The 23,648-nt window shown below is 42.3% G+C and overlaps 1 protein-coding gene across 1 annotated transcript in view; it reads right to left on the reverse strand.

Moving 5' to 3' along the window:
* APBB1IP (amyloid beta precursor protein binding family B member 1 interacting protein) overlaps positions 1 to 23,648 on the reverse strand; it is a 104,235-nt gene that overhangs the window by 14,767 nt on the left and 65,820 nt on the right. The window contains exons 9-11 of the mRNA XM_046680122.1: positions 17,347 to 17,433; positions 14,376 to 14,519; positions 10,504 to 10,614 (exon numbers count right to left, since the gene is read on the reverse strand). Of these exons, the coding sequence (XP_046536078.1) occupies positions 10,504 to 10,614; positions 14,376 to 14,519; positions 17,347 to 17,433 (342 nt within the window). The remainder of the gene's footprint in view (positions 1 to 10,503; positions 10,615 to 14,375; positions 14,520 to 17,346; positions 17,434 to 23,648) is intronic.

Here is a 23,648-nt window from a genome sequence, read left to right on the forward strand (position 1 = left end):
GTTCTCAGAGGAGTTTGTTAATCCTGCTAGGATAAGCATAGATCATGGTGGTGCTGACAGTGACGTGGAATGCCAAGAGAGCTGGAAGCCATCCTCAGTGGGCAGGAGAGGATCAAGCTGTCCAGTTCCTCTCTTATGGGATTGCACAGACCTCTCCACTTTGCTTTTGCTTTCAGCCTAATCACTGACCTTCAAGGAAATGGCTATTTTCAAAGTTGATCTAAGCCAAAGGCATTGTGCCTTTGAACTTCAGTTCGAATCTGAGAAGCAGCATCTGGCCTAGTCACCCTGCTGGTCTTTCTTTTTTTTTTTTGAGGAAGATTAGACCTGAGCTAACATCTGCTGCCAATCCTCCTCTTTTTGCTGAGGAAGACTGGCCCTGAGTTAACATCTGTGCCCATCTTCCTCTACTTTATATGTGGGACGCCTGCCACAGCCTGGCTTGATGAGTGGTGTGTAGGTCCACGCCTGGGATCCAAAATGGCAAACCCCAGGCCCCTGAAGTGGAGCGCACAAACTTAACTGCTATACCACGGGGCTGACCCCCTGCTGGTCTTTCTAATGACCCAGCCAGCAGGAGCCAGTGGTATTGCTGTTTTTGCCCAGGGAGGATAAGAAGACCCAGATAGACTAAGAGCTTGATGAGAGGTTAGTAATTTTTGGTTTTACAAATGAGACAACCGAGGCCCAGAGAGGTTACTATATATCTTACCCCATGTTCCTCTAGAACCTTGGAATCTCTTGTTCCATCACCTAGAATTTCTGTATTTATATTAAGCTTTTAAGCCAAAGTTTCAGACTTCAAAGATAACCACAGAAAAATTAAGAAATTATAAAGAATTCCTCGTTTTGGCCATTTGAATCAACTGAGGAAAGTCTACCTTCATACTTTTACCTTTAAATAGACCACTCCCTTTATTTAGGTCCTTCGGCCCCCAGGATTTGCATCATTGTCGCTTGAAGACCAGTCAGTTCCTATTTACTTAGGTACCACATGTTCCCTCGCCTCCCAGGGTGACACCTCCACGGTGGGCTCCCCAATGTTGCCTGTAGTTTTCCATTCTGGCCAGCAGATGGTAGCAAACACTTCTGAATGGCTGCCACACATTGCCTTGTTACTGGGGTTCAATGCTTCCTCATTAATTCTGAATGTTAGATTTTATTTTTGCAAATGTTATCCCAATGATCATCCTCTTTGGAGGCCCTTACAAATCGAAAATCTCTATCAACTCAGATAATGTGGCCCAACAGCAAAAAAAAGATTTGTTACGTTAATTAACTGGAAGCTCATATTGATGAAAAGTATCCTAAACTGAGGATTTCTTCCCTGGGTGGAATGTGACATTCCACACATGCCTGCAGCATTCTCTTCAACAATAAAATTCCCGAAGCCAAAACAAAGTCCTTGTCTTTCAGCACCAGAAACACAGCTCCCTAACTGACAACAGCATTCCCGGTCTGACTGTCATGTAAGGCGCAAACATGGGTCTCTCCAGCAATTTAATGTTTATAATTGTTCTTAGCAAGCAGTTGTTATTATTTTTTTTCTGAGACATTTAAAAAGTTGACATTGTTGCCTTGGGCTTGGTATATTAAAATTTCTTGTTTGTTTCCTTTTTGGTGCATGTCATGTGAGAGCCAGGTTCCCAGGAACAGACTATAAATCGCACTGTGATTGCAATGAAATGCACAAAGCAACGGTCTGTCAGAGGTGTCCACTTAAACAGCTTAATGAACAATTTCTTAAATAAGTTATTTATTCAACTAGGGTAAAATTTAGTTGTTCCCTTACACATAGTGGCTTTGAGCATAAAACAGAGGCAAGACTCTTGAACTTGAGTCCTAACAGTGGCTCCTCCTATGATGATGAGAAACATCTACAGACCTTGGTTCATTCTCTTCAACATTAGTGGAGCGAATCTTATCGATTTCCTTAAACCACATGTGTACTATGAACGCATATGGGAGAGTTAAGCATCAGATGACCTTGAAGGTCTCTTGCAATCCTCAGATTTTATGATTCTAACATGAGCTACCTGGTGGGCAGAAGGCTCCCTTCTGTCTCTCTTGTTAATGCAGAAATCCTCTAAGCTCCCAGGACATCATAGAGCAAGTCACTGTGCTTGTTCTCCTGTCATGTCTTGGGACCTCGCCAAGAGGCTTACGCCCTAGCTGAGCCTTTTGCTGAAAAATTATTTGCAAAGGAGTTTCAGGAAAAATGCTGGTTCAGTGGCATGGCCAGACTCTTCTGCAATTGGTTTGATTGTTCCTGACCATAAAAAGAGAGAAGCTCTCTTAGGACATGCAGCCCAGCACACAAAGGTCAGGGCAATTGCAGAACATTGCTGTGAAAACAGATCTTACAGATGCCCTACACTTACAAATGAGGAAGCTGAGCACCAGGGAAGTGAAGCCATTTGTCCAAGGCCAAAGGCAGTGGTAGAACCACGACTAGAACCAAGGTCCACTTGATTCAACAGATACCTGTGACTGCTAAGAAATATACCAATCCCCAGGTAAATAAAGATGAGTGAGAGAGGCTCACACCATAATCAGGAATTGGTGGCTGGGGGTGTTCCTGGGGGAGACACGTGTAGACAAATATGTGATTACTCTACGACATGGCAAATTTCATGGTAAAAGTTTGAAGACAGCCTGAGAAAGGGTCTTGGGAAGAAGTGGTAGAATGTTGTAATACATTCGAGGAATGTCTAGTTCTGTGTGGCTAAGGCTGGGAGCCGTGGAAAGAAAAGGCAGAAAATAAGCTGGAGAGGAGCCTGAGTTAAGGGCCTTGTGTCAAACTCACATCTGGACTTGTCCTCTAGGCAATGGGGCATCAGCCATTTTAAAACAGCCGAGTAACACAGGCTGCTCTTGGCAGCTGCGTGGAGGGTGGACCTGAGTGAGGAGGAAGAACACACGAAGAGTGGCCGGACGAGAGGCGTCTCTACTGGAAATTCAGAAGAACTTGATGATGGATTAGATGAGAAAAGAGCAGAGGAGGGAAATCAGGGATGATTTCTCTATTTCTAGCTCGAAAAAGTAGGTGAGTATTATATGTTTAATTGTGTCCCCTCGAAAGATATGTGGAAGTTCAAACCCTGGGTCCCTGTAAATGTGACCTTATTTGGAAATGGGATCTTTGTAGATGTAATCAAAGTAAGATGAGATCATACTGGCTGAGGGTGAGCCCTAATCCTGTATGACTGGTGTCCTTGTAAGAAGAGGAGAAGCAGCACAGACACACAGAGCAAAGATGGCCATGTGATGATGGAGGCAGAGACTGGCAAGATGCAGCCGCGATCCAAGGAATGCCAAGGATTGCTGGAAATTGCCAGAAGCTAGGAGAGAGCCGTGGAACAGATTTTCCCTTAGAGCTCTACAGAAGGAACCAACCCTGCTGACACTTGGATTTTGGACTTCCGGCTTCCTGAACTGTGAGAGAATAAATTTCTCTTGTTTTAAACCACCAGGCTTATGGTACTTTGTTATGGCAGCTGCAGGAAACTGAGTGATGGTACCATTCATCTTGAGAGAGAAAGGAGTTTGTGACAGCGGAGAAAGAGTTAAAATCACCGTCTGACAGGTTATGGTGGAAGCGCCCCTTGGATATGTAGTTACCTCACATGTGTGGCACTAGGAGAGAAGGTGAGACCATTCGCTGCAGATTGGGAATTATTAGCATGCAGACGATAGCTGGAGCTGTGGCTGCAAATACGGTCTCTCAGGCAGAGCAGGAGGAGTCTGGTGAGAACCAAACACAGAACCTTGGAGAACATTCCAGTATGTGTGAGAGGAGGAACTAGCATAAATGGAGTAGGCGCAGGTGAAGAGAGAGAAGTGCGGGCTGAGGATGATAAAATGAGGAAGTTGTCACCAATGCAAATAATGCCAGAAGACCAGAAGCCCGAGGACTGGAAAAAGCCATTGTTCATTGGGAAGCTCAGTAGTAACAGTTTCAGCAGAGGCGGGGGAGGGGCCTGCCAGCGTGCAAGCTCCACAAAGCCAGAGGTCTCTGTTTTGTTCACTATGTGTCCCATGGTCTTGAATAGTAGTAGGCTCTAGAGAAATATTTTTAAATGAATGAATTATACTGACAGAATGAAAGCTGAGGACATTCAGGGCATATTGCTTTCTCAAGAAATCTGAGTTGGGGCCGGCCTGGTGGTATAGTGGTTAAGTTTGCATGCTCTGCTTTGGTGGCCTGGGATTTGTGGGTTTGGATCCCTGACACAGACCTAGCAGTGCTTGTCAAGCCACACTGTAATGATGTCCCACATAAAATAGAGGAGGGTGGCACAGATGTTAGCTCAGTGACAATCTTAAGCAAAAAGAGGAAGATTGGCAACAGATATCAACTCAGGGCGAATCTTCCTCAGGAAAAAAAAAAGGAAGTCTGAGTTAAAGGGAAGGCAGAGGCCAAAGGTGTTGCTTGAAGAGGTGGGCAGATCAAACTGAGGAAAATGATTTGGAACCCCAAATCAAGGAACATTTGAACATATTTGTAGCCCAAGGGGAAGAATTCTCTGGAGAGAGGTTGAAGATGCTGAAGCAAAAAGGAGTCCCTGATTGTGTGGTCCCCGGGGAGGGCTGGCTTTAGAGGAGGGAGCCTTTTTCCTCTGACAGACAAAGCTGGAAGGATGATTCCTCTGTTAGATGGGTTTAGAGGTAAAGAGGAAAGAAATTGGGGTGACTCAATCCATTTGTTTTCTATATTCTTTTTTTGTTTTGAGGAAGACTAGCCCTGAGGTAACATCTGCCACCCATCCTTCTCTTTTTGCTGAGGAAGACTGCCCTAAGCTAACATCTGTGCCCATCTTCCTCTACTTTATATGTGAGACTCTTACCACACCATGGCTTGACAAGCAGTGTGTAGGTCCACACCCAGGATTCGAACTGGCAAACCAGGGGCCGCCGAGGTGGAACGTACGAATGTAACCGCTATGCCACCAGGCTAGTCCAGAAGGAGGCAAGCTATGCTGAGTGAGGGGTTTGAATATGAGAGACCCTTTGAGAAGAGTGTAGAAGTTGTCTGGGGATGAGGCAGAGGATTCAGAGGAACAGAAATCAGGGGGAAAGTTGCTGAAATCTTTTGTGAGGGCAGGAGCTGACCTGGAGGTCAACAAAAAGCAGACTGAAGACCCAGAAGGGAATGACTTACTCAAGTGTATAAGCCCAAATGTGACCATTGTTGAGCAGGCTAAAGGGAAGACAAATCTAGTACTAAGAGAATGTGGACCCTAAATCCCAGTTCTAAGAAATTAAAGACACGAAGGGAAGACAGTTTGTTGGCGAGAGAATACACTTGATGTAATGAATAAGTATGAATGACCTTGACCAAGTTCATGAACCTTGGTGAGTTTCTGTTTCCACATCTCCAATACAGGGGTAATAATACCCTCCCTTGAAGGGTTGTTGAAAGATTAAATGAAATAATCTATGAAAAGGACCCAACATGGTGCCTGGAACATGACGGGACACGTTATTATTAATATTAATGATGGAAGCAGGTTTTGAAGGGCACAATGCGGCAGGGGCTTGATGTGCATTTCTGTTCATTGATTCATTCATTGGATGTATATTGAGCATTTACCATGCATCAAATCACTGATCCAGGCTCTAGAACAAAACAGTGGATGCAACAGAAAAAGTCCCTGCACTCAAGACGTTTATATTCTATTAGGAGAGAAAGCCAATAAAAATACAAAACACTAAGTAATGTAATTTCATATTGCGAAAATTCCTATGAAGAAAACACAGCAGATTAAGGGGTAGGGAGCGGGTGAGTGATGGAGCCGAATTCCAGCACTCTTTCCATGATACTCCACCGCCTCGTAGCAGAGCTTGCTAAAAGCGTATTTTCTCCTGGAAGATCTCTTTCACTGCCCCATCACATCTAGCCTCAGAATGGAGTGAGGAAGAATTCACAGGGGCTGGCTCCGTGGCCAGGTGGTTAAGTTTGCGCGCTCCGCTGCAGCGGCCCAGGGTTTGGATCCTGGGCGCGGACATGGCACTGCTCGTCAGGCCACATTGAGGTGGCGTCCCACATCCCACAACTAGAAGGACGTGCAGCTAAGATATACAACTGTGTACAGGGGGATAAAGCAGGAAAAAAAAAAAAAAAGATTGGCAACAGTTGTTAGCCCAGGTGCCAATCTTTAAAAAGAGAAAAAAAAAAACAAAAGAATTCACAAAGGAGCAACTTCATCACAGTCTCAGAATGAGAGCGTGCATCAAAGAAATAGTGCAAGGAAAGAAAGGATTATTGAGGACTGAGTCCTTTCTTCAGATTCTGGTATCTGGTATCTTTCCTGTGAGTACAGACACCTCTTAGGAACAAGTGATGTCTATATTGCCTTCTGGGAGTGTGGTCTTGAATCGAAGCGTCAGCATCACCTGGGAACTTGTTAGAAGAGCAAATTCCTGGGCCTGATCCCAGACCCCCTGAACTTGAAACTCTGGGGGCCCACCAAGCTGTGTTTCAACAAGCCTCCGGGTGATTCTAATCCAGACTGGAGTTTGAGAACCATAATGGTCAATAGAAATATTCCCCTAATACTAGAGTGCAGTAATACTTACTACCATTTATTGAGTGCTGACCATGTTTCCAAGACATATATTGTTTAATGCACACAAGAAGGGTTGGGTATTCTTATTTCTTCCACTTTGTAGAAGAGGGCAGGGAGACTTAGGGAGTCACAATAGTGTGCCAGGTGACCAGACCAGGACTCAAACTCTAGTCTTTCTGACAGCACTCCCCATGGACCATCAAAATCTGTAAACTCGTACTGACTAAGAAACTTCTCAGCTGGACTTCTCAGTCAGTGTGTCCATGGAATCATGCAATCTCTTTTTTTTTTTTCTTTTTGGAGGAAGATTAGCCCTGAGCTAACTACTGCCAATCCTCCTCTTTTTGCTGAGGAAGACTGGCCCTGAGCTAATATCCGTGCCCATCTTCCTCTACTTTATACGTGGGACGCCTGCCACAGCATGGCTTTTGCCAAGCGGTGCCATGTCTGCACCTGGGATCCGAACCTGCGAACCCCGGGCCGCTGAGAAGCGGAGCGTGCACACTTAACTGCTGTGCCACTGGGCCGACCCATCATGCAATCTCTTAATGTGCTTCCCCATATCCTGAATTCCTTCGCAATGTATGTACATATTCTTTGAATTCTGCAAATCTGCTTATCCTAATGAAATATGTGAATATCAAGACTTTTTTTCTTTCATAGTAGAGAGAAAGGGAAGTAAGTGACCAAAATGTTCACAAACAAATTAGGTTCTCCAAACTGTGACAGACCGTTTTGCTCAGCAAATTAATAAATACGCACAACATTTTGGGAAGGAACTGAGAAACATGCTTAAGAGCAAAATGAGCAGAGTGATTGCTCATAAAGAAATTGGCTTGAGAACAGAACTGATCGCCTGAGAAAAAAGGAAATGCACATTCTGCTAGGGCTTGCCCCTGACTCTTGTTCCTTCCCAGATCCATCATGCCGGCTGGCGTCTCCAACGCTGAGCCCTCTTCCCTGGTGGGGTGGCCCCCAACTCTCTCCTGAAGATTAGGTCTTGGAGATGAGGGTTTTAGAAGTTCTAGTCTAATACCCTGGGAGTCAGCCCTGCCATTGGCAGTGCTGCCCAAGATAACCTGAGTCCCAGTCAGATAATTCAGTTCGAGCCATGAGTCTAGGACCTAATCCCAAACTTGTGAGTCAGTGGGACAAACTGAGTTCGTGCCCCGCTCACTGTGTCTAAATCTGCATCCTGGGAACCTCTAGGTCTGACATCTTATCTTTCTCTTGCCAGACATCCCTGCTTCGGCCCCTGGACCCTAGCCTTGGAGTTTGGGCCCTTCATCCCTTCTGCAAACTTTCACCCTATTTGTCCATTCCAAAGGGTATTTCATCACCAGCTGGGCCCTGGCTGTTGATGATTAGAGTTAGAACACGTTCTAATACTCTGAGTGTAAAACTTGACTGTGCCGAGGAAAAACGAAGATTCTTGGGCCCCATCCTTAAACATTTGATTCAGTGGGTCCAGGGCCCTGGAACCTGTATTGCTAACAAGTCTGCAGTTTACTGATCAGCATTTCAGAACCTCTCTCCAAAACCTTCTCCCTACTTAAGAGATGTGGGCAACACTTCAGAGATGAAGTGCACTGGAACGCCTGTATGGAAATAAGGGCCTTCATTTTGGTAATTTCTCAGAGTCTCAGGATTCCAAACAAGGGCCATGGGGTCAGATAGGAACACAAGACACCATTGAAGGGCAGCTAGCAGTGCAGGAGGGGTGGGGCAGAGAAGATATTTCATGTCCTAGCAATCAGTGTCTGAGAGAATGGCCTCCGAGCCACCACCTGGTTTCTCATCCTGACTCGGCCACTCCCTGGCTGGGGAGTCCTGTGCTCAGGTTCCACATAAACTGGAGGGAGTATGGGTCTCACCTCATAAGCTTCATTAAATGAGCTAATATCTGAATTGCATTATAGATGCTGTGTGTTTGCCATTATTCTCATTACCCTTTCAATGCCAGGAACAGACAGGGAGGTGCGGGAACCTGAAGCAGCAGGACGTTCTCCTCATTTCTCTTCCTTCTGACCCGGGCGGGCCCCCACCTCAGGACATCACTTACTGCTCTTGCTCCTGGAATGCTCTTCTCAGGCAATTCTTGCTCCCCCACTTCACTCCCATCTTTTGTCAAATGTCATTCCCTCAGAGAGCCTTTCCCTGACCACCCCATCCAGAGGAGCCCTGGCCCCAGTCCTGGCACACTCTGTCCCCGGCCCTGCTTCATGGTTATCCGCGGCCTTATCATTACCCGCCAGCACATTACACATTTTTCTGTTTATTGCCATCTCCCTCACACTGAATGTAAACTTCACGAGGACAGGGATTACTGTAGGTTTGACTTACTTCTGGATTCCCAGTACCTGGGACAGTGCCTAGCAGACGGCGGGCATCCAATGAATATTGAATAAGTGGATGAATGAATGAATGAATCTAGCTCTCTCCCTTCCCTCCGTCCCTTCACAGCATTATCCTGGGGCTATTCTGTTTACAGCAGGGCTTCTCAATAGTGGCACTGTTGACATTTGTGGGCAGATAATCCTCAGTTGTAGGGGCGGGTGACTACAAAGAAGCCTTGCTAGACGCTGGTCTCCCGGACACCTGCTCCACCAGCTCATCCCCATGGAGAAGGAGGAACCCTGACTCGGCAAGGAGACATTCTGCACGCAGCCTTGCACTGTGCTTTACGGAATTAGATAATCCACACTCTCTGGTGTGAGCCGTGCCGGGGACTGCGAATGGAAAGGAATTTATGGTGTTTGAGACAAGGGCATGTCCAGAACAGCTGGGTAAATTCCTTGAATCCATTTCTAGGAGTCAATTGTCACATCTGGCAGATAAAAGTTAATTCTGCCAAACCTTCCAAAACATGGTGCTAATGTAAACCTTACTGAACACCTGAGAATACATATTGGCCCCCCTCCTTTTTTTTGGTGAGGAAGATTGGCCCTGAGCTAACATCTGTTGCCAATTTTCCTCTTTTTGCTTGAGGAGGATTGTCTCTGAGCTAACATCTGTGCCAATCTTCCTCTATTTTGTATGTGGGATGCTGCCACAGCACAGCTTGATGAGTGGTGTAGGTCCACATGTGGGATCCGAACCTGTGAACACTGGGCCACTGAAGTGGAGCATGCTGAACCCAACCACTGTGCCACCAGGCTGGCCTCTACATATTGCCTTATTTAAAAAAAAATTAATTAATTAACTAATTAAGTTTTTTGAGGGAGATTAGCCCTGAGCTAAGTACTGCCAATCCTCCTCTTTTTACTGAGGAAGACTGGCCCTGGGCTAACATCCATGCCCATCTTCCTCTATTTTATACGTGGGCTGCCTACCACAGCATGGCTTTATGCCAAGCGGCGCCATGTCTGCAACTGGGATCTGAACCGGTGAAGCCCGGGCCGCTGAGAAGTGGAATGTGGGAACTTAACCGCTGCACTACCAGGCTGGCCCCTACATATTGCCTTTTGATAATACACACTTTAAAAAGTTTCAACACTACCCAGTAATGTTATTTTTAGAAAAACATATTTTTTCTATTTTCTATATTTTTTTCTAGGAAATTTTGTCAAGTTCCTAATTTCCAAAAACTTCTTACAATGGAATAAGAATCCAATAAATAGAAAACTGAAAAATTTATTGTATTATCAATAAAATTGTAAATAAAATTTGTTCAAAATGTGGAGCTTTATTTTCGTAAGTGATGAAGAAGCCTGGATGGAGTCACTTTAAAGTCTGCGCTCAGATAACAGGCATTTGGGGGAAGTGATTTGAAGTGGCATAAATGTTTCCCCCTTTCCTATTTTGGTTTAAAATAAAAAGCTTATGATATTATACTTGTGGTTAACTGTATAATATTTAACATTTTTTTTTTCTTAAAAGGAAATATTAACTCAAATTGCTTACAAACCTCAAGTAAGGACTTCTCCCAACATACCTTCAAAACAAAGCAGTAATCAGTGGGTGCTTTATATCTCATTTTACACTGAGTCCCATAGTAAATGTTGACATTTTCAAACTGTATAAAACATGCCAGATCTCGAGAGGTCTGAAAGAGAAGGATAAAAGAAAAGGACCTTAACCAAGTCGACAGTTAATATTTTTCCAGGGTTGTTCTTGATGGCACAACTAAGGATTACATTTTAGTAGAAAAAATACTGAATTTTAGGTAATTTATTTAAGCATCTACCATGTATAGTTTTCTAGAAGCGAAGCCTGCATTTTAAGAGGTAAAAGAATACATCCAAGGCAAATCAGCAGGCCGCAGGCCCAGAAAGGGAGTGAAGATACACGGCTGTTCTGGCATCTGCAAGTGCACTCCCAGGGTCAGAGACAACTGGTTGACCTGAGACATCATTATCGGTGTAGTCAAGACAAGGTGACTGACCACCTAGTCAGAAATTTCATTTTGGCTTTTGCCATTCTAAGTCAATGATGGATTTCATGATCGAACATTTAAAAAAAAGTCACCCTCCAGATGAACAATGAGAGGTAAATGTGATGCTCAGTAAATCAGCACACACTTCATGCACTTCTTCCTGAGGAAAAGAGAGTCCTTTCATGCTTTCTCTTTAGAGCTGGCAGCGTTGCTATGGAAACAGAAACCTCTCCTCCATGTATAATATGCCTTGCGAAGACTGCACCCTCTAATCTACATATTTGCTTACACTTCAATTACAAATATGTTCTATTATTCTGTTTTTCCCTTCACATTCTGTAATTCTTTACCTAATTAGTGAACAAAGAATAAAAGGCAGAATTGCTACACCTCAGCGCACAGTTATTCCTTTATATACGGCTGTACATTTCTTTCTTGTAAGATATTTTCTTCAGGATTTTCAAAGTTTTAATTTTTTTAATTACAAAAATATACATCATAATTTAAAAAACTACATATATATGTATATATTTATATAATAAAATGAAAATCTTCCTCTATCACCCCTTTTTCTAGTTTCACTCTTTTCTCCATATAAGTCTCTTAGTTGATAGTTTGGTAGTATTTTTTCAAATGTTTTTGGGTAAACATTTATACACATATGTAAGTGCAGATATACACACATACATACACATACATACACAATTTTTAAAACATGAATGACATTAAAATATGAATGACACTATAAGTACTGTTCTATGAGCTTGTTCTTTTTCTTAACATTTTATCTTGGGATCTTTCTGTGTCAAGACAATGAATGGATATATGACATTCATTTTACGGCTGCATAACATTCCACTGTATAGCTACAATAATTTATCTAACCATTCCGCTATAGGTGACTAGAGGTTATTTCAATATTTTGCTATTACACAAAATACTGTGCATGTGAACAAATACTTCTGTGGGGCAGACTGCCAAGCGTGGAGCTGACATTTGAAGGGGTATTCCCTTTTATATTTGCATAGATCTTGCTCAACTGTCCCCTGATCTGGCTGGACCAGTTTACATTCCAACCTGCAGGAGAGTCCCCCTTTTTCTTACCCACTCCTGCCGAAATTTGGATATTATCAATATTGTTAATTTCATCAATCTCATGGGAGGAAATATTTCACTAATTCGCATTTCCCTGATTACTAGTAAGATGGAGCAACTTTTAAATTATTCGGTGGCTCCTGATAGTTCTTTTTCTGTGACTTCTCACCTAATAAGCCTTGTTGTTTTTCCATGGTTATCTTTTTCTTGTTGATTTGTTGAAGTCTTTATATTTTATGGCTATTCATAGTAGGATATACATGTTGCAAATATATTCTCTGACTCAAAAGCTAGCCTTTACTTTCTTGTTTGGTATCTTTGGCCATAAGGAATTAAAAACTACTTTATACGGTCAAATTTGTCAATTTTCTCCCTTATAATTTTGAGTTTTTAGTCTTGCTTAAGAAGGGTTCCCCATCTCCAAATTATGAAAATATTAACTTCTAAGATTTTATATATATATTTTCTAAATATATTTAATCAATCTAGGATTTAATTTGGAACGTGGTATGAGGTAGGAAAGCACTCTTCTCAAATGGATAACAATTATCTCAATGCTGTATTGAACACTGCATTCTTTCCCCACCGCTGTAACATGCTCACTTTAATTTCCTTTATACTACAGGCTCTCTGTTGATCTGTTTGTCTCTACCTGTATTGTTGTTACCTAATGTTTTGACATCTGGGAGGAAGAGTTCTCCTCAATGTTCTTCACAATTTTTTTGCTTTATTTTGGAATAATGTCTCTTTCTGATGAATTTTAGAATCAGTCTGTGAACTTCAAGTAAAAAGAATCCTATTGAAATTTTTCTTGGGATTGAATATATAGAAAAAATTGGGTAAGAATTAATATCTTTTCATCTAATAACATGTTACATTTCTATTTATTTAGTTCACTTCCTTTATTAAATTTTATATTTTATGCCATATAAGTCTTGAACATTTCTTCATAAGTCTATTGTTACATATTTTATATTTTTTGTTCCAGTTATGCACAGAATCTTTCCCATTATATTTTAATTTGCATATTTTTTGTGTAAAGGAAAATAGTTTCTTACTTGGCAAATTTATTTGGTCCTAATAATTTTTCAGTTGAGTGTCTTATGTTGTCTGGTAGACAATCATGTCAACTGTGAATAAAGAGAGTTTTTGCCTCTTCTTTTCCAATAATTATACTTCTTATCCTTTTTCTTGACTCACTGGCTAGTTCCTCCATTCCAATGTTAATGGTAGCAGGGAGAGAAAGTACTCTTGTCCAACTCCAATGTGAACACTTCTAATTTTTATCACGAGGTGTGTTGTTTGTGATAGGTTCATTTATATGTAAATGTCAAACACGTAACATTTCTAAAATAAAAAATTATTTGTGTTATGTCCCCAGTGTGGGACTGGACTGAAGATGGCAGACAGGGAAGTATCAGTTCTCAGACTGAGGCTAAGTAGCAGCAGTAGCTGTCCTGGACCAAGCGTTACCCATGATGCCTCTCCTGCACTCCGACAGAGATAGGAGAGCCTTCTAACTGGTGGGAGCAGACATGGATATTCACCAGGACTCCACCTGCACAGGATGTGGGTCAAGAAGAAGAAGCTTGCAATTTGTAAATACACCATTGGGTGCTGCCCTGGATTCAGCAGTGAAGGCAAAAATACTTCAGTGTACCCCAGATCCAGGTAAGAGAGATATCCTAAAGCTTTAAAGGTAAGCAAAAGATGGATATGTCCCAGGCCTCTAAGAAAGGTCTTAGAAAAAGTTAAAGGTCAGAATGAGAGCTCAAATTACATTTCAAAGACGAAGAATTTACTATATGCTTGTAGATTTGTGGCAATAATCCTAAATCACCAAGTAGAAGTTAAATGTCTAAAATACTCTTAAATTAGGCAAGGAAATGCATACAGTATAACTCAGAGAACAACTTAAATGTTCAGAGCATAAGGGTTAAAACCTAAATGAAGATCTGTCACGACTTACACTTCATGATGCCAGATAAAAGAAGTTTGACAATGATGACTATAGAACAAGAGAGTAAAGACAGGGGACAAAAAGTCCTCAGAAATAGATATATAAAGTAACAAATTTATCTCTAGAAAAGCGCTTCTGCCATAATTTTTGAAACCTGACTTTAAAATAGATAAAATTCTTCACTTTCAAGAGAGCTATAGAAAAATTCAGAAGAATTTCCATGATTCTGTCTTAATAGAGTACGTATTTGTATAAACATTAAAGTACCATGACTCTCATAGAGAAAGATTGCATTTAAATTGCCACCTGAGGATTTCTTTAGTTTCACTTTCATGAAATGCCTCTTTGCTAAAATGATTTTTTTTTTCTTTCTGACCTTCGTCTTTCCTTTGGGTACATAATAAATTCCAGAAGCCCGTAGAAGAAAATAGCGCTTTTTCCAGGATTTCTTGCCATCTTCTTTCAAATAAAGAGCTCCTTCAAGTTCTGGTACAATGATGGATGTTCCACAGAAACTTTCCTGAAATTGAGATTCCAATTATTTAAAACATATGAAAGATAAAACACACATTTTGTTCACATTTAAACAAACTGGCAAACTAGGCTTTAACCTAAAAGTCATTTTGTCTACAGCTCTGATTGAATGCATATATTTACACTGCATACCATTTGCCAAAAAAGAGGAAGAAAACCATGGTGGTTGAGTCTCAGCTCCTGAGTTAGACTTCAAGGCTCCTTGACCACAGAAAGCTTAGTTCTGTGACCGCGGGCAAATCACTACAGTTCAGTTCCTTTACTTGCAAGATTGGAGTAATAACAGTAGCCCCAACTTCATAAGGAAGTTTGTGAGTAGTCTTGGTATATTGTAAAAGTAAGCTCTAAAGAAAGTCTATTTCTGTTGTTATAAATTGGTAAATAGAAAAATTATTCCTTTTCCTGTACGTAAAAAATTATTCTTTCACTGCTAGTAAGTAGAAAAATTATAATATATAATTCTATACATAAAATATGTGTATGTTAATCTTTTATTCTTGCGATAATTTTCTCTTTTTTAAATTGACATATAATTGACATGTAATATTGTATTAGTTTTCGGTATACAACCTAATGATTTGATACATGTATACATTGCAAAATTTACCACAATAAGTTTGGTTAACATCTATCACCTTACATAGCTACAAATTTTTGTTCTTGTGATGAGAACTTTTAAGATCTAGTCTTTTTGCGTCTTTCACATCTACAAGACAGTATTGTTCACCAGTCACCATGCTGTACATTACATCTCCATGACTTATTTATCTTATAAGTGGAACTTTATACCTTTTCACTTCCTTCACCCATTTGGCCCCCACCAACACCCCACCTCTGGCACTGATCAATCTGTTCTATGTATCTATAAGTTCAGTTGTTTTTTCTTTTTAGCTTCCACATATAAGTGACATCATACAGTATTTGTCTTTCTCTGTCTGACTTATTTCGCTTAGCATAATGCCCTAAAGGTCCATCCACGTTGTTGCCAATGGCAAGATTTCCTTCTTTTGGGATAGTTTTCCTATCAAAGAATGAAGAAGGCAATTATTAATATTATGGTATCAGAAAAAGACAGTGACAAAGTACATTTTCTAGGTGTGGATTTTCAAATGCCAAAACTTGCCTAGAATTATATAGCTCTTAAATTTCTTTTAAAAAGCAATGCAATAAATTATATATTATTCTATCTTCCAGTTCAAATACTCAAACTTATTTTTTGCTTTATTTTCTGTAACTTTCAACCCCCTTTCATGCAGTCTCATCAATGTAGAATAACTTCTAATTTTGCATCCTTCAAGTAATTTATATGTAGTGGAGCTGGGATACACATTTGTTCACATTTCCCACCAAATTTAGCTAGTATTAGTTGTCTTGTCAATACTCTCTTAAATTCAATCATATTTTTGGGCCAAATTAGCGGCATAACGCTGATTTTTCATAACATAGCATGTTTTATATTTTCTTTCACATCCAGCTTTTAAAGCACAGCTGGAGTCCTATAACAAGAATTATTCAGGCAACTGTGTACATCAAGGCATAACCAGTCCCTGATTCACAGACAGCTGATGCAGAAGCATTGATTAAAAACACATGGCCCTGTCAGGAAACCGTTCACTCCCCTTCCACGTCTGTCAGTCGCCATCCCTGCTAAGAATGCTCAGAACCTGGATCTCCGTGCTGCTGGGGACACCTGGTGCCTCATCTTCCTCAACGCAACCTGAAGTCTGTTTCATAAATGCAGACACAATGTCCCCATTCCCCCTGTTGGGCCTCCCTGGGAATTGCCCACTGTGCTCTTGATCCCAGGAACCAGAACTCATAAAATATTTTTGGGACCTTGATGGTGGCAGCAAGCTTGTGGTGCCTGCTCCATCTCGTACAGGGCGAGGAGGGCCTGGCGAGGACAGAAACCTGTGGAGGCCCTGGGCAGACTTGGTGAACGGGAGAGGGAGCTCTTCAGTGTCAGTAAACTGGCTCCAGGTGGGAATGGGGGGTAACTAGGTCTTCTGATTTTTTTTTTAAACTTTTCAGGTCATCTGATTTTTATGAGACGCCCCAAATCTACTAACTCGAGAAAAGGTCAACACATTGTCAGGGGCGAAGAAAGCCTGTCTGGTGCTCCAGCATGCCCCTTTGGGTCCTGTGATCCAGCACGCATCTGCATTAGTTACTATGTGAAAAATCATTAGAAGTTTCAAAAAAATCAACCATCAAATGAACTTCTGGAACATGTCCCGATAGTGATCATCACAGACATCTGTACAGTAATTGACACCCTGTACTTTCACCACCTCCCTGGATTTCTGTAATAATTCGTTACAATTCAGGAAACCGAGGTTCTTGGACTTGCCCAACAACATATGATCCTTGACGGGCAAAGGCCACCTTGTATCAGGTCTCTAACTCCACATCTCACCCTGCCTACCACACCTGGCTGCTGGAAGAGCATCTTAGAATTCACTGTAAAGACTCAGAAATCCTTATGTCTGACTTCTGCGGGGCACTCAAGTAATGAAATGCATGCAATGTTAGGAGATGAGTTTTATGCAGATTCCTAAGTCTTTTAGGCAAGAATTACTAACACAACTTCCTGAAAAGCAAAATATACTGTCTAAAGCTATAGTTTTTAACTGACTCAAAGAACCAGTTCAATTATCTAAATAGCTATAATTTAGTAATAATTTGATTTTAAAACCCCAGGTTAAAATTTCAGTGTGTCTCAGAGTCTCCCTTTGTTCTGAGAAGCAAATAATTTAAAAATAGATGCAGTTAACATCCTTCCCTTTTCTTCTGCTCTGCAAAACCAAACTTACCTCAAGTAAGGATTCTTTGTTCTTGGCATTCATTTTCCCATTTGTTTCCTTGCTTTCTTTTTTTCCTTTGTTATCCAAGTAAAAATTCTAAATAAAATATTAAAAGATCAGATCAGTAAGTGTTCATCACCATGCCAGCCACTGCAAGGAGCTCGTGGTCTTGCTGGAGAGAGAAGACGTACCTGTATGAAATATACTCGGAACCACAGCATACGCTGTCTGTCAACCAAGGGCTTACCGAGGCCCTTACCGAGTGCTGACTACCACATTACGGGGCAGAAGTAAGACCTTCCCTTCCTCCCATGGTGCACAATCAACCAGGAGACAAATGTAAGACAGAAGGAAGTAGCAATGCATATGACATCGTTTCATTGTTACATTCCATGGTCTAGAACATATGTCAAATGCTGGAAACTGGGAGACCCTGGTGCACTGGGAAGAGCTTGGGACTGGAATGAAGGTGGAGCCCATGTCCCATGCTCCAGCTAGTGGATGCCATGTAGGATCCCAAGGCCCTGTGGACCAGAGATTCTGGTTTATCAAGAGAAGCTAGATATCTGGATTTTTATAAATGTTGGCAACTAATTTTAATTTACAAAAACTACATGAGTCAATCACAACACTTTACTACCACAATTTCATGTCTTCTAAGGACAGACAAAAGTAGAAAGGGCATTTCTGGAAAGCGAGCCAGATTAACAAAGGCAAGGAAGACCATGGTTTCAAAGTGCATCATGAATGGGTGCATGGCCTCTAAGTGGGATCTCTATTAATCTACTATGTATTATATCTTGTTAATACCGAATATCAATGAGGTGGCTGAAACTAAATGTTAAATGCATAAATTTCCTCCTGAAATCAGGAGTATACAAGGACCAAGTTTTACATAACCCGTACAGTTGAAGCATCAATATACGAACTGATTATTATGAGTGACCACTGTCATAGGTAAAGTGTTGAGGACTTCTATGTGAAAATGAAGAGTTTTGTTAAATAATGCATAAGAAATGTATTAAAACTAGAACATATACCTCTGGAGCACAGTGAGTAAATTAAGGACCCTCCTGAATATAGTGACAGATGTTTGTTTACACCATGGGTGTGTTTCTACAAGTGAGATCCCCAGGCTACCTTGATGCTCAGTAAAATGCATGGCCCTCGACTCCCAAACTCTTAAACTGGAATCACTGGGGCGGGGCCTGGCAATCTGCATTCTGACATGCTTCCTGGATAATTTTTATTCACGTTGAAGTTTGAGAATAGGGTGTACTGGACAGAGAATTAGGAATTAAACTGCAGGCAAATAAAATTTGCAGAATTAGGATATCTCCTAGAAATATAATGCATAAAAATGGCGATATGCTAATTTAAATAGGGGAAATACGTTAAGTACAATGCCTTTGATAATTCTTATCAAATTATCTTTTAATATGCTTTTCAAGACTTTTAACTTTTACTTGTTATTTGAGAGAACAGTACATTGTGAATTAGTGTGATGATCATGTAGGGTTCAGAAACTATTTTAATTCTACACATTTGGCTTGAAGACTATGATTAACCACAACAGATAACATATACCATCTGCCAGAACTCTACGTTAAGGCCTTAGAGGTACACTTTTCATTTCATCCTTACAAGAACCCCACCACATAGGTGCTATTGCTACTTTACAGATAAAGAAACAGAAGAATTAAGTTATTTGCCAAAGGCCAACGAGTGCCAGAGCTTTGAGTTGTTCATAATTTTTCTCAGCATTAAAACGCTCTAAATACCGTAGGAGAGAACTCAGCACAAGTGTGGATGTACTTAATGCCACTGAACCGTACACTTAAAAAGGATTAAAAATGGTAAATTCTATGTTACGTATATTTTGCCACAATAAAAAAAGGAGATAACCTAGTCATAAGAGTGAATGCAGAGGTGCTGGTAGGAAGCACATCTTGCTTTAGAGTCCTGGAAACTGGGATTACGTATGAGTTGAAAGAATGACAGAGAACACAAGGAAGACTCCACAGCAAGTGCTTTGATCCTCATCTGGGAAAAGGCGAGCACCTGTCACCGTTGCAGGGACACCAGGGGAAGAGATTTCTAAAGCGTCAAGGGCCTCCTTCTACAAGGATATCCCAAAGGGTCGGGACCTGCAGGCTTTCTCTGTGACCACTCTTCACTTTTTACCCTTCTAAGTGACCGTTCTACGCTGTGTTTTTGTTTTTCTTTTAATGAAAACGCAAAAAACACAAAGTAAATCTGAGCTGCAGATGGGGAAGGGCCGTCCTTCGAGGACTAACTGCCCTTGGGTTGAGACTTCCACCAGCTGTGGGGTCAGCCGACGCAATTTGGGCTGCTCTGTGGCAAGCAGCAGAACTCACAGTTAATTGATTATCCGTTGCAAATGGAAACTGTGGACAATCTGAGCTGCTCAATAAGGGAACTTTAAAATGGGAACTGAAACTTTCAGTCACAGCTTGCTCCCTTTTCTCACAGCTTCTGAAAATGCAAAATTTGGAGACAGCTGGCTAGGAAAGAAACAGCAGATGCATTACTTTTCTAATATCACCTTCTTGGAATAAAAAGTCAATCAAGCATAGAGTTATCAGTCCATGAATAAATATTTGTGAGTACCCTTTACGTGCAAAGTATCCATGTTCTTAAGAAGCTTTCTATCACATTGAGAAGATAAATATAAACAGATGGCCATATATCTATAGATGGGGGAGCTATATAAGGCACTGCAAGAATTCAAAATGAGCCGAATTCCATAGGTTTTTCAGAGAGGAAGAAATCACTGTGGGCCGAGATGGTCAAGGGGGACTTCATGAAGGAGGTCAAAGTTTGAACTAGGCCTAGAAAGATGTTCAACCTTCAGATAGGGAAAGAGGAATAAGGAGAATATTCCAGGCAGGAGGAAAAGCATGTACAAAGGCACAGATGTAGTTAAATATTGGGATCTTTCCTTTAAAATAGCAGCCCATAGTGGAGGCCATAAATGTGATTACTGTATGACTTTCCTTCCAGCTGGGCCTGATCCTGGATGGTCAAAGAGGAACTGTGGCGGGCGAGGAGGTTGCAGAAGAATGGAGGACAGATGCCATGGGTAATTTACTCCCACGGCGGCTGGCATCTTTCCACACCCGAGGGGAAGAACGAAGTTGTGTTTCTCTCTCTGTTCCTCACCTGTGCAGCCAATTAAACCACAACCACTGCCAAATTATGGTTAAGAAACAGAACAAACGATGGAATGAAAATTGCCTAAAATATCAACAGTGATTATTGTCGGAGTGCAGGATTATGGATGATTTAAATTTCCTTTCTTCTATTTTTCAATTTTTTCAATAAATTGATATTACTTTTGAAGTCAGAAAAATAACAGATGTTGTTAAAAGAAATAAAAAGCAATTCAGCAAGTAAGCAACCTCATATTAATTGATGTTACCAAACCTCCTCTGAAAAACAGACTCTTCAGGCTCCTAGCAAGAATGGCGCATGTTAATACCAGGGTGTTTCTCCCTCCTCAGACACAGTCCTTAGTCCTTAGACCTCTCTTTTGGTTTCAGGCAATGTCACCGGACTTTGCACAGCGGGGCTACATGTCAGCATAACTTGGAAAACAAACTCCTTCGGTGACAGCTGACTGCCATTTGAACATCTGGCGCTTGTTTAAGAAGAGCAGACCACCCTGTGACTCCAACCAGCTGGGAAGAGGAACTTTCCTAATGACAACCAGACTGAGAAACCAAGCTGCTTTTTAGATAAAGTTGCTTTTATTAGGATAGTAAGGTTCTGGGGCCGGCCTGGTGGCGCAGTGGTTAAGTGCGCATGTTCTGCTTCTCAGCGGCCCAGGGTTCACCGGTTCGGATCCCGGGTGTGGACATGGCACTGCTTGTCAAGCCATGCTGTGGCAGGTATCCCACATATAAAGTAGAGGAAGATGGGCATGGATGTTAGCTCAGGGCCTGTCTTCCTCAGCAAAAAGAGGAGGATTGGCAGCAGATGTTAGCTCAGGGCTAGTCTTCCTCAAAAAAAAGGACAGTAAGGTTCTACTGGCCCAACCCACTCTACGGAGAAGAGGCAGGACCTCCTGGGCAAGAGAGATCCTCGCCCTGACCCCACGATTGAAAGAGTCCCTGCTCTGACCATCACCCAGCCACTCCCTTACTCACAGGGTGATGGGTCTGTCAGGCCACAGGGATGTGCCTATCTGGGGCCAAAGACCGTCACATTCCAGTCCACCCTCCACCAACCCAGGGCTTTGGAATTTCCTGCCTAAATGGTCCTGAGACTGCCCTGCATCCATCCTCTTGAGGGTGGATGGCACTGCTAGTGTAGGCATCCTACGTCAGAGGGAGTGTACAAGGGGCAGCTGTTTGCAGGGGAGTGATGGGTTGCATGGAGTTTGTTGTCTGGGCTGGAGTGGCCACATGCATGCATGCCAGGCCCCCATGGTGCAGGATGGATGCGATGGGTGGAGGGGGCAGTTCGGGGGCAGGTCATGGGCAGCTCCATGATCCCACCTTTTTGCACAGAAATCAAAGAAGACTAAATTGAAACTTTTAGGTCATTATAGAGGCATTAAAGTAGGACGATAAAACACATTTCATTTAACTGCTTATTAACTTGAGTTAGAACTTTAAATATATAGATACATGGTATATGCGCCTTCAGTTGTACTCTTGCCCCATGTCCCATGAATGTTGGGGGTGTGCCTGCCCACAGGCCTGTCTTCCATTCCCTGAGGGGATTCCACATTGCCCCCACCCCCAATCCTTTTATTCTCTTCTAGTCTTCAGGCCTCATTGAAACGCAAAATAGAAATATAGAAGAATTTCTTTAGACTCTCTCCTTGAGAAAGTGCTTAATTTTCTAGGCTATTTGAAGCCTTGGGAAGCTTTCTCAACTCCAGAGCAGCCAGAACGGTTACTGGATAGAATGTGATGTCTCCCCTTCCTCCTCCTAGATCTTCCTGCCCATCAGCCTACATCCTGTAAGTCTACACCCTGGGCCCTGGGCTGTAACAGATCCCTATCTCTGACAACTCTGTCTTGGTGTTTAGGACACAGGGGTGAACACCCCTCCTCAGCCGACAGTACCCTGGCTGCACTCTACTGGCTGTCTGCCCCCATGCCCCCAGGCACCCAGCCTTGCAGAATATCCCCATGTCACTGCATCTGTCCTCTGCAGGACCTCACTTCCTACAGAATGCTGGTTATTGCTTTTAATTTCACACCATCTCCTAGATGCATCTGCTCCCTCCGCTCATTACTTCTAGCAGACAGCTCCTGGCCCTGCATCTTGTCTACAATCTCCTTGGCTGGCTTTATTCCAGCACAGTGTAGGTGCTCAAGAAACGTTTGATTCTTGAGCAAATGCCCGGCATTATGGGGAATGTAGGGATTAAGGGATTTAATTCCTTACCCCTTTAATTTGTCCTATCCACTTCAGATAGCCTGAGGATAGACTCCTATTCACACTTCTTTGACTCCCTGCCTAAAACTTCAGAGACTATACAACACCACTGTTCCAGAGCAGAGTCTGGCATGGCCCCACATGTCCCACTAGTGAGCACCCTGGTCCAAGAAGACCGCTGACGCCTTCCCGGAGAGTTGCTAACATCCTCCCACCCTGCCTCATTGCTTCCCTTCTCCAGGCTATTCTCCACACGGAGGCAAACAAAAATAATTATAATTATAATAACAATAGTAATTATTATTAAGTGCTTACCCTACACCAGACATTTTGCGTGGCTGATGGCCTTTAATTCTTACAACACACTTTAAAAATAAATTACCTCCATTTTACAGACAAGAAAATAGAGAGTTGGTGAAGTTAAATAATTTGCTCAGGGGCCCACAGCTAAAGAGCAATGGAGCCAGGCCATGATACGGCTTTCGAGAGACAGGCGTTTTTTTAAAAGGCAAATTTGAGAAGAAAACTCCGCTTTATGAAGCTATAACTCAAAACCCTTGGCACAGCGTGGCAGGTCCTCCACATCTGGCCCTGCCCACTGCTGTTCCCACAGCGCTCTCCATGGCGGCCTCATTGGGCCTTTTCTACTCCTTGAACTTGTCACGCGACCTGGATTCTGAGCCTTGATAATCCTGGACTGTGGCGTGATGTCTCTCCTCCTGCCGCTCCCTCATCTCAATTCCCTTTGTGAACATCAGAAACATCACTTCCTCAGGGAGGCTGTCCCCGATCCCCAGGACTGACAGACACCCTCCCGCTGTCAGCTCCCAGAGCTACCTGGTCTATCCTTGTTACAATACATACCTCACTGGCTATTACTTGCCGAGAGTCTTTACTGA

The sequence above is a fragment of the Equus quagga genome, chromosome 12, assembly GCF_021613505.1.
Source record: "Equus quagga isolate Etosha38 chromosome 12, UCLA_HA_Equagga_1.0, whole genome shotgun sequence".
In the NCBI taxonomy this organism is placed as follows: domain Eukaryota; kingdom Metazoa; phylum Chordata; class Mammalia; order Perissodactyla; family Equidae; genus Equus; species Equus quagga.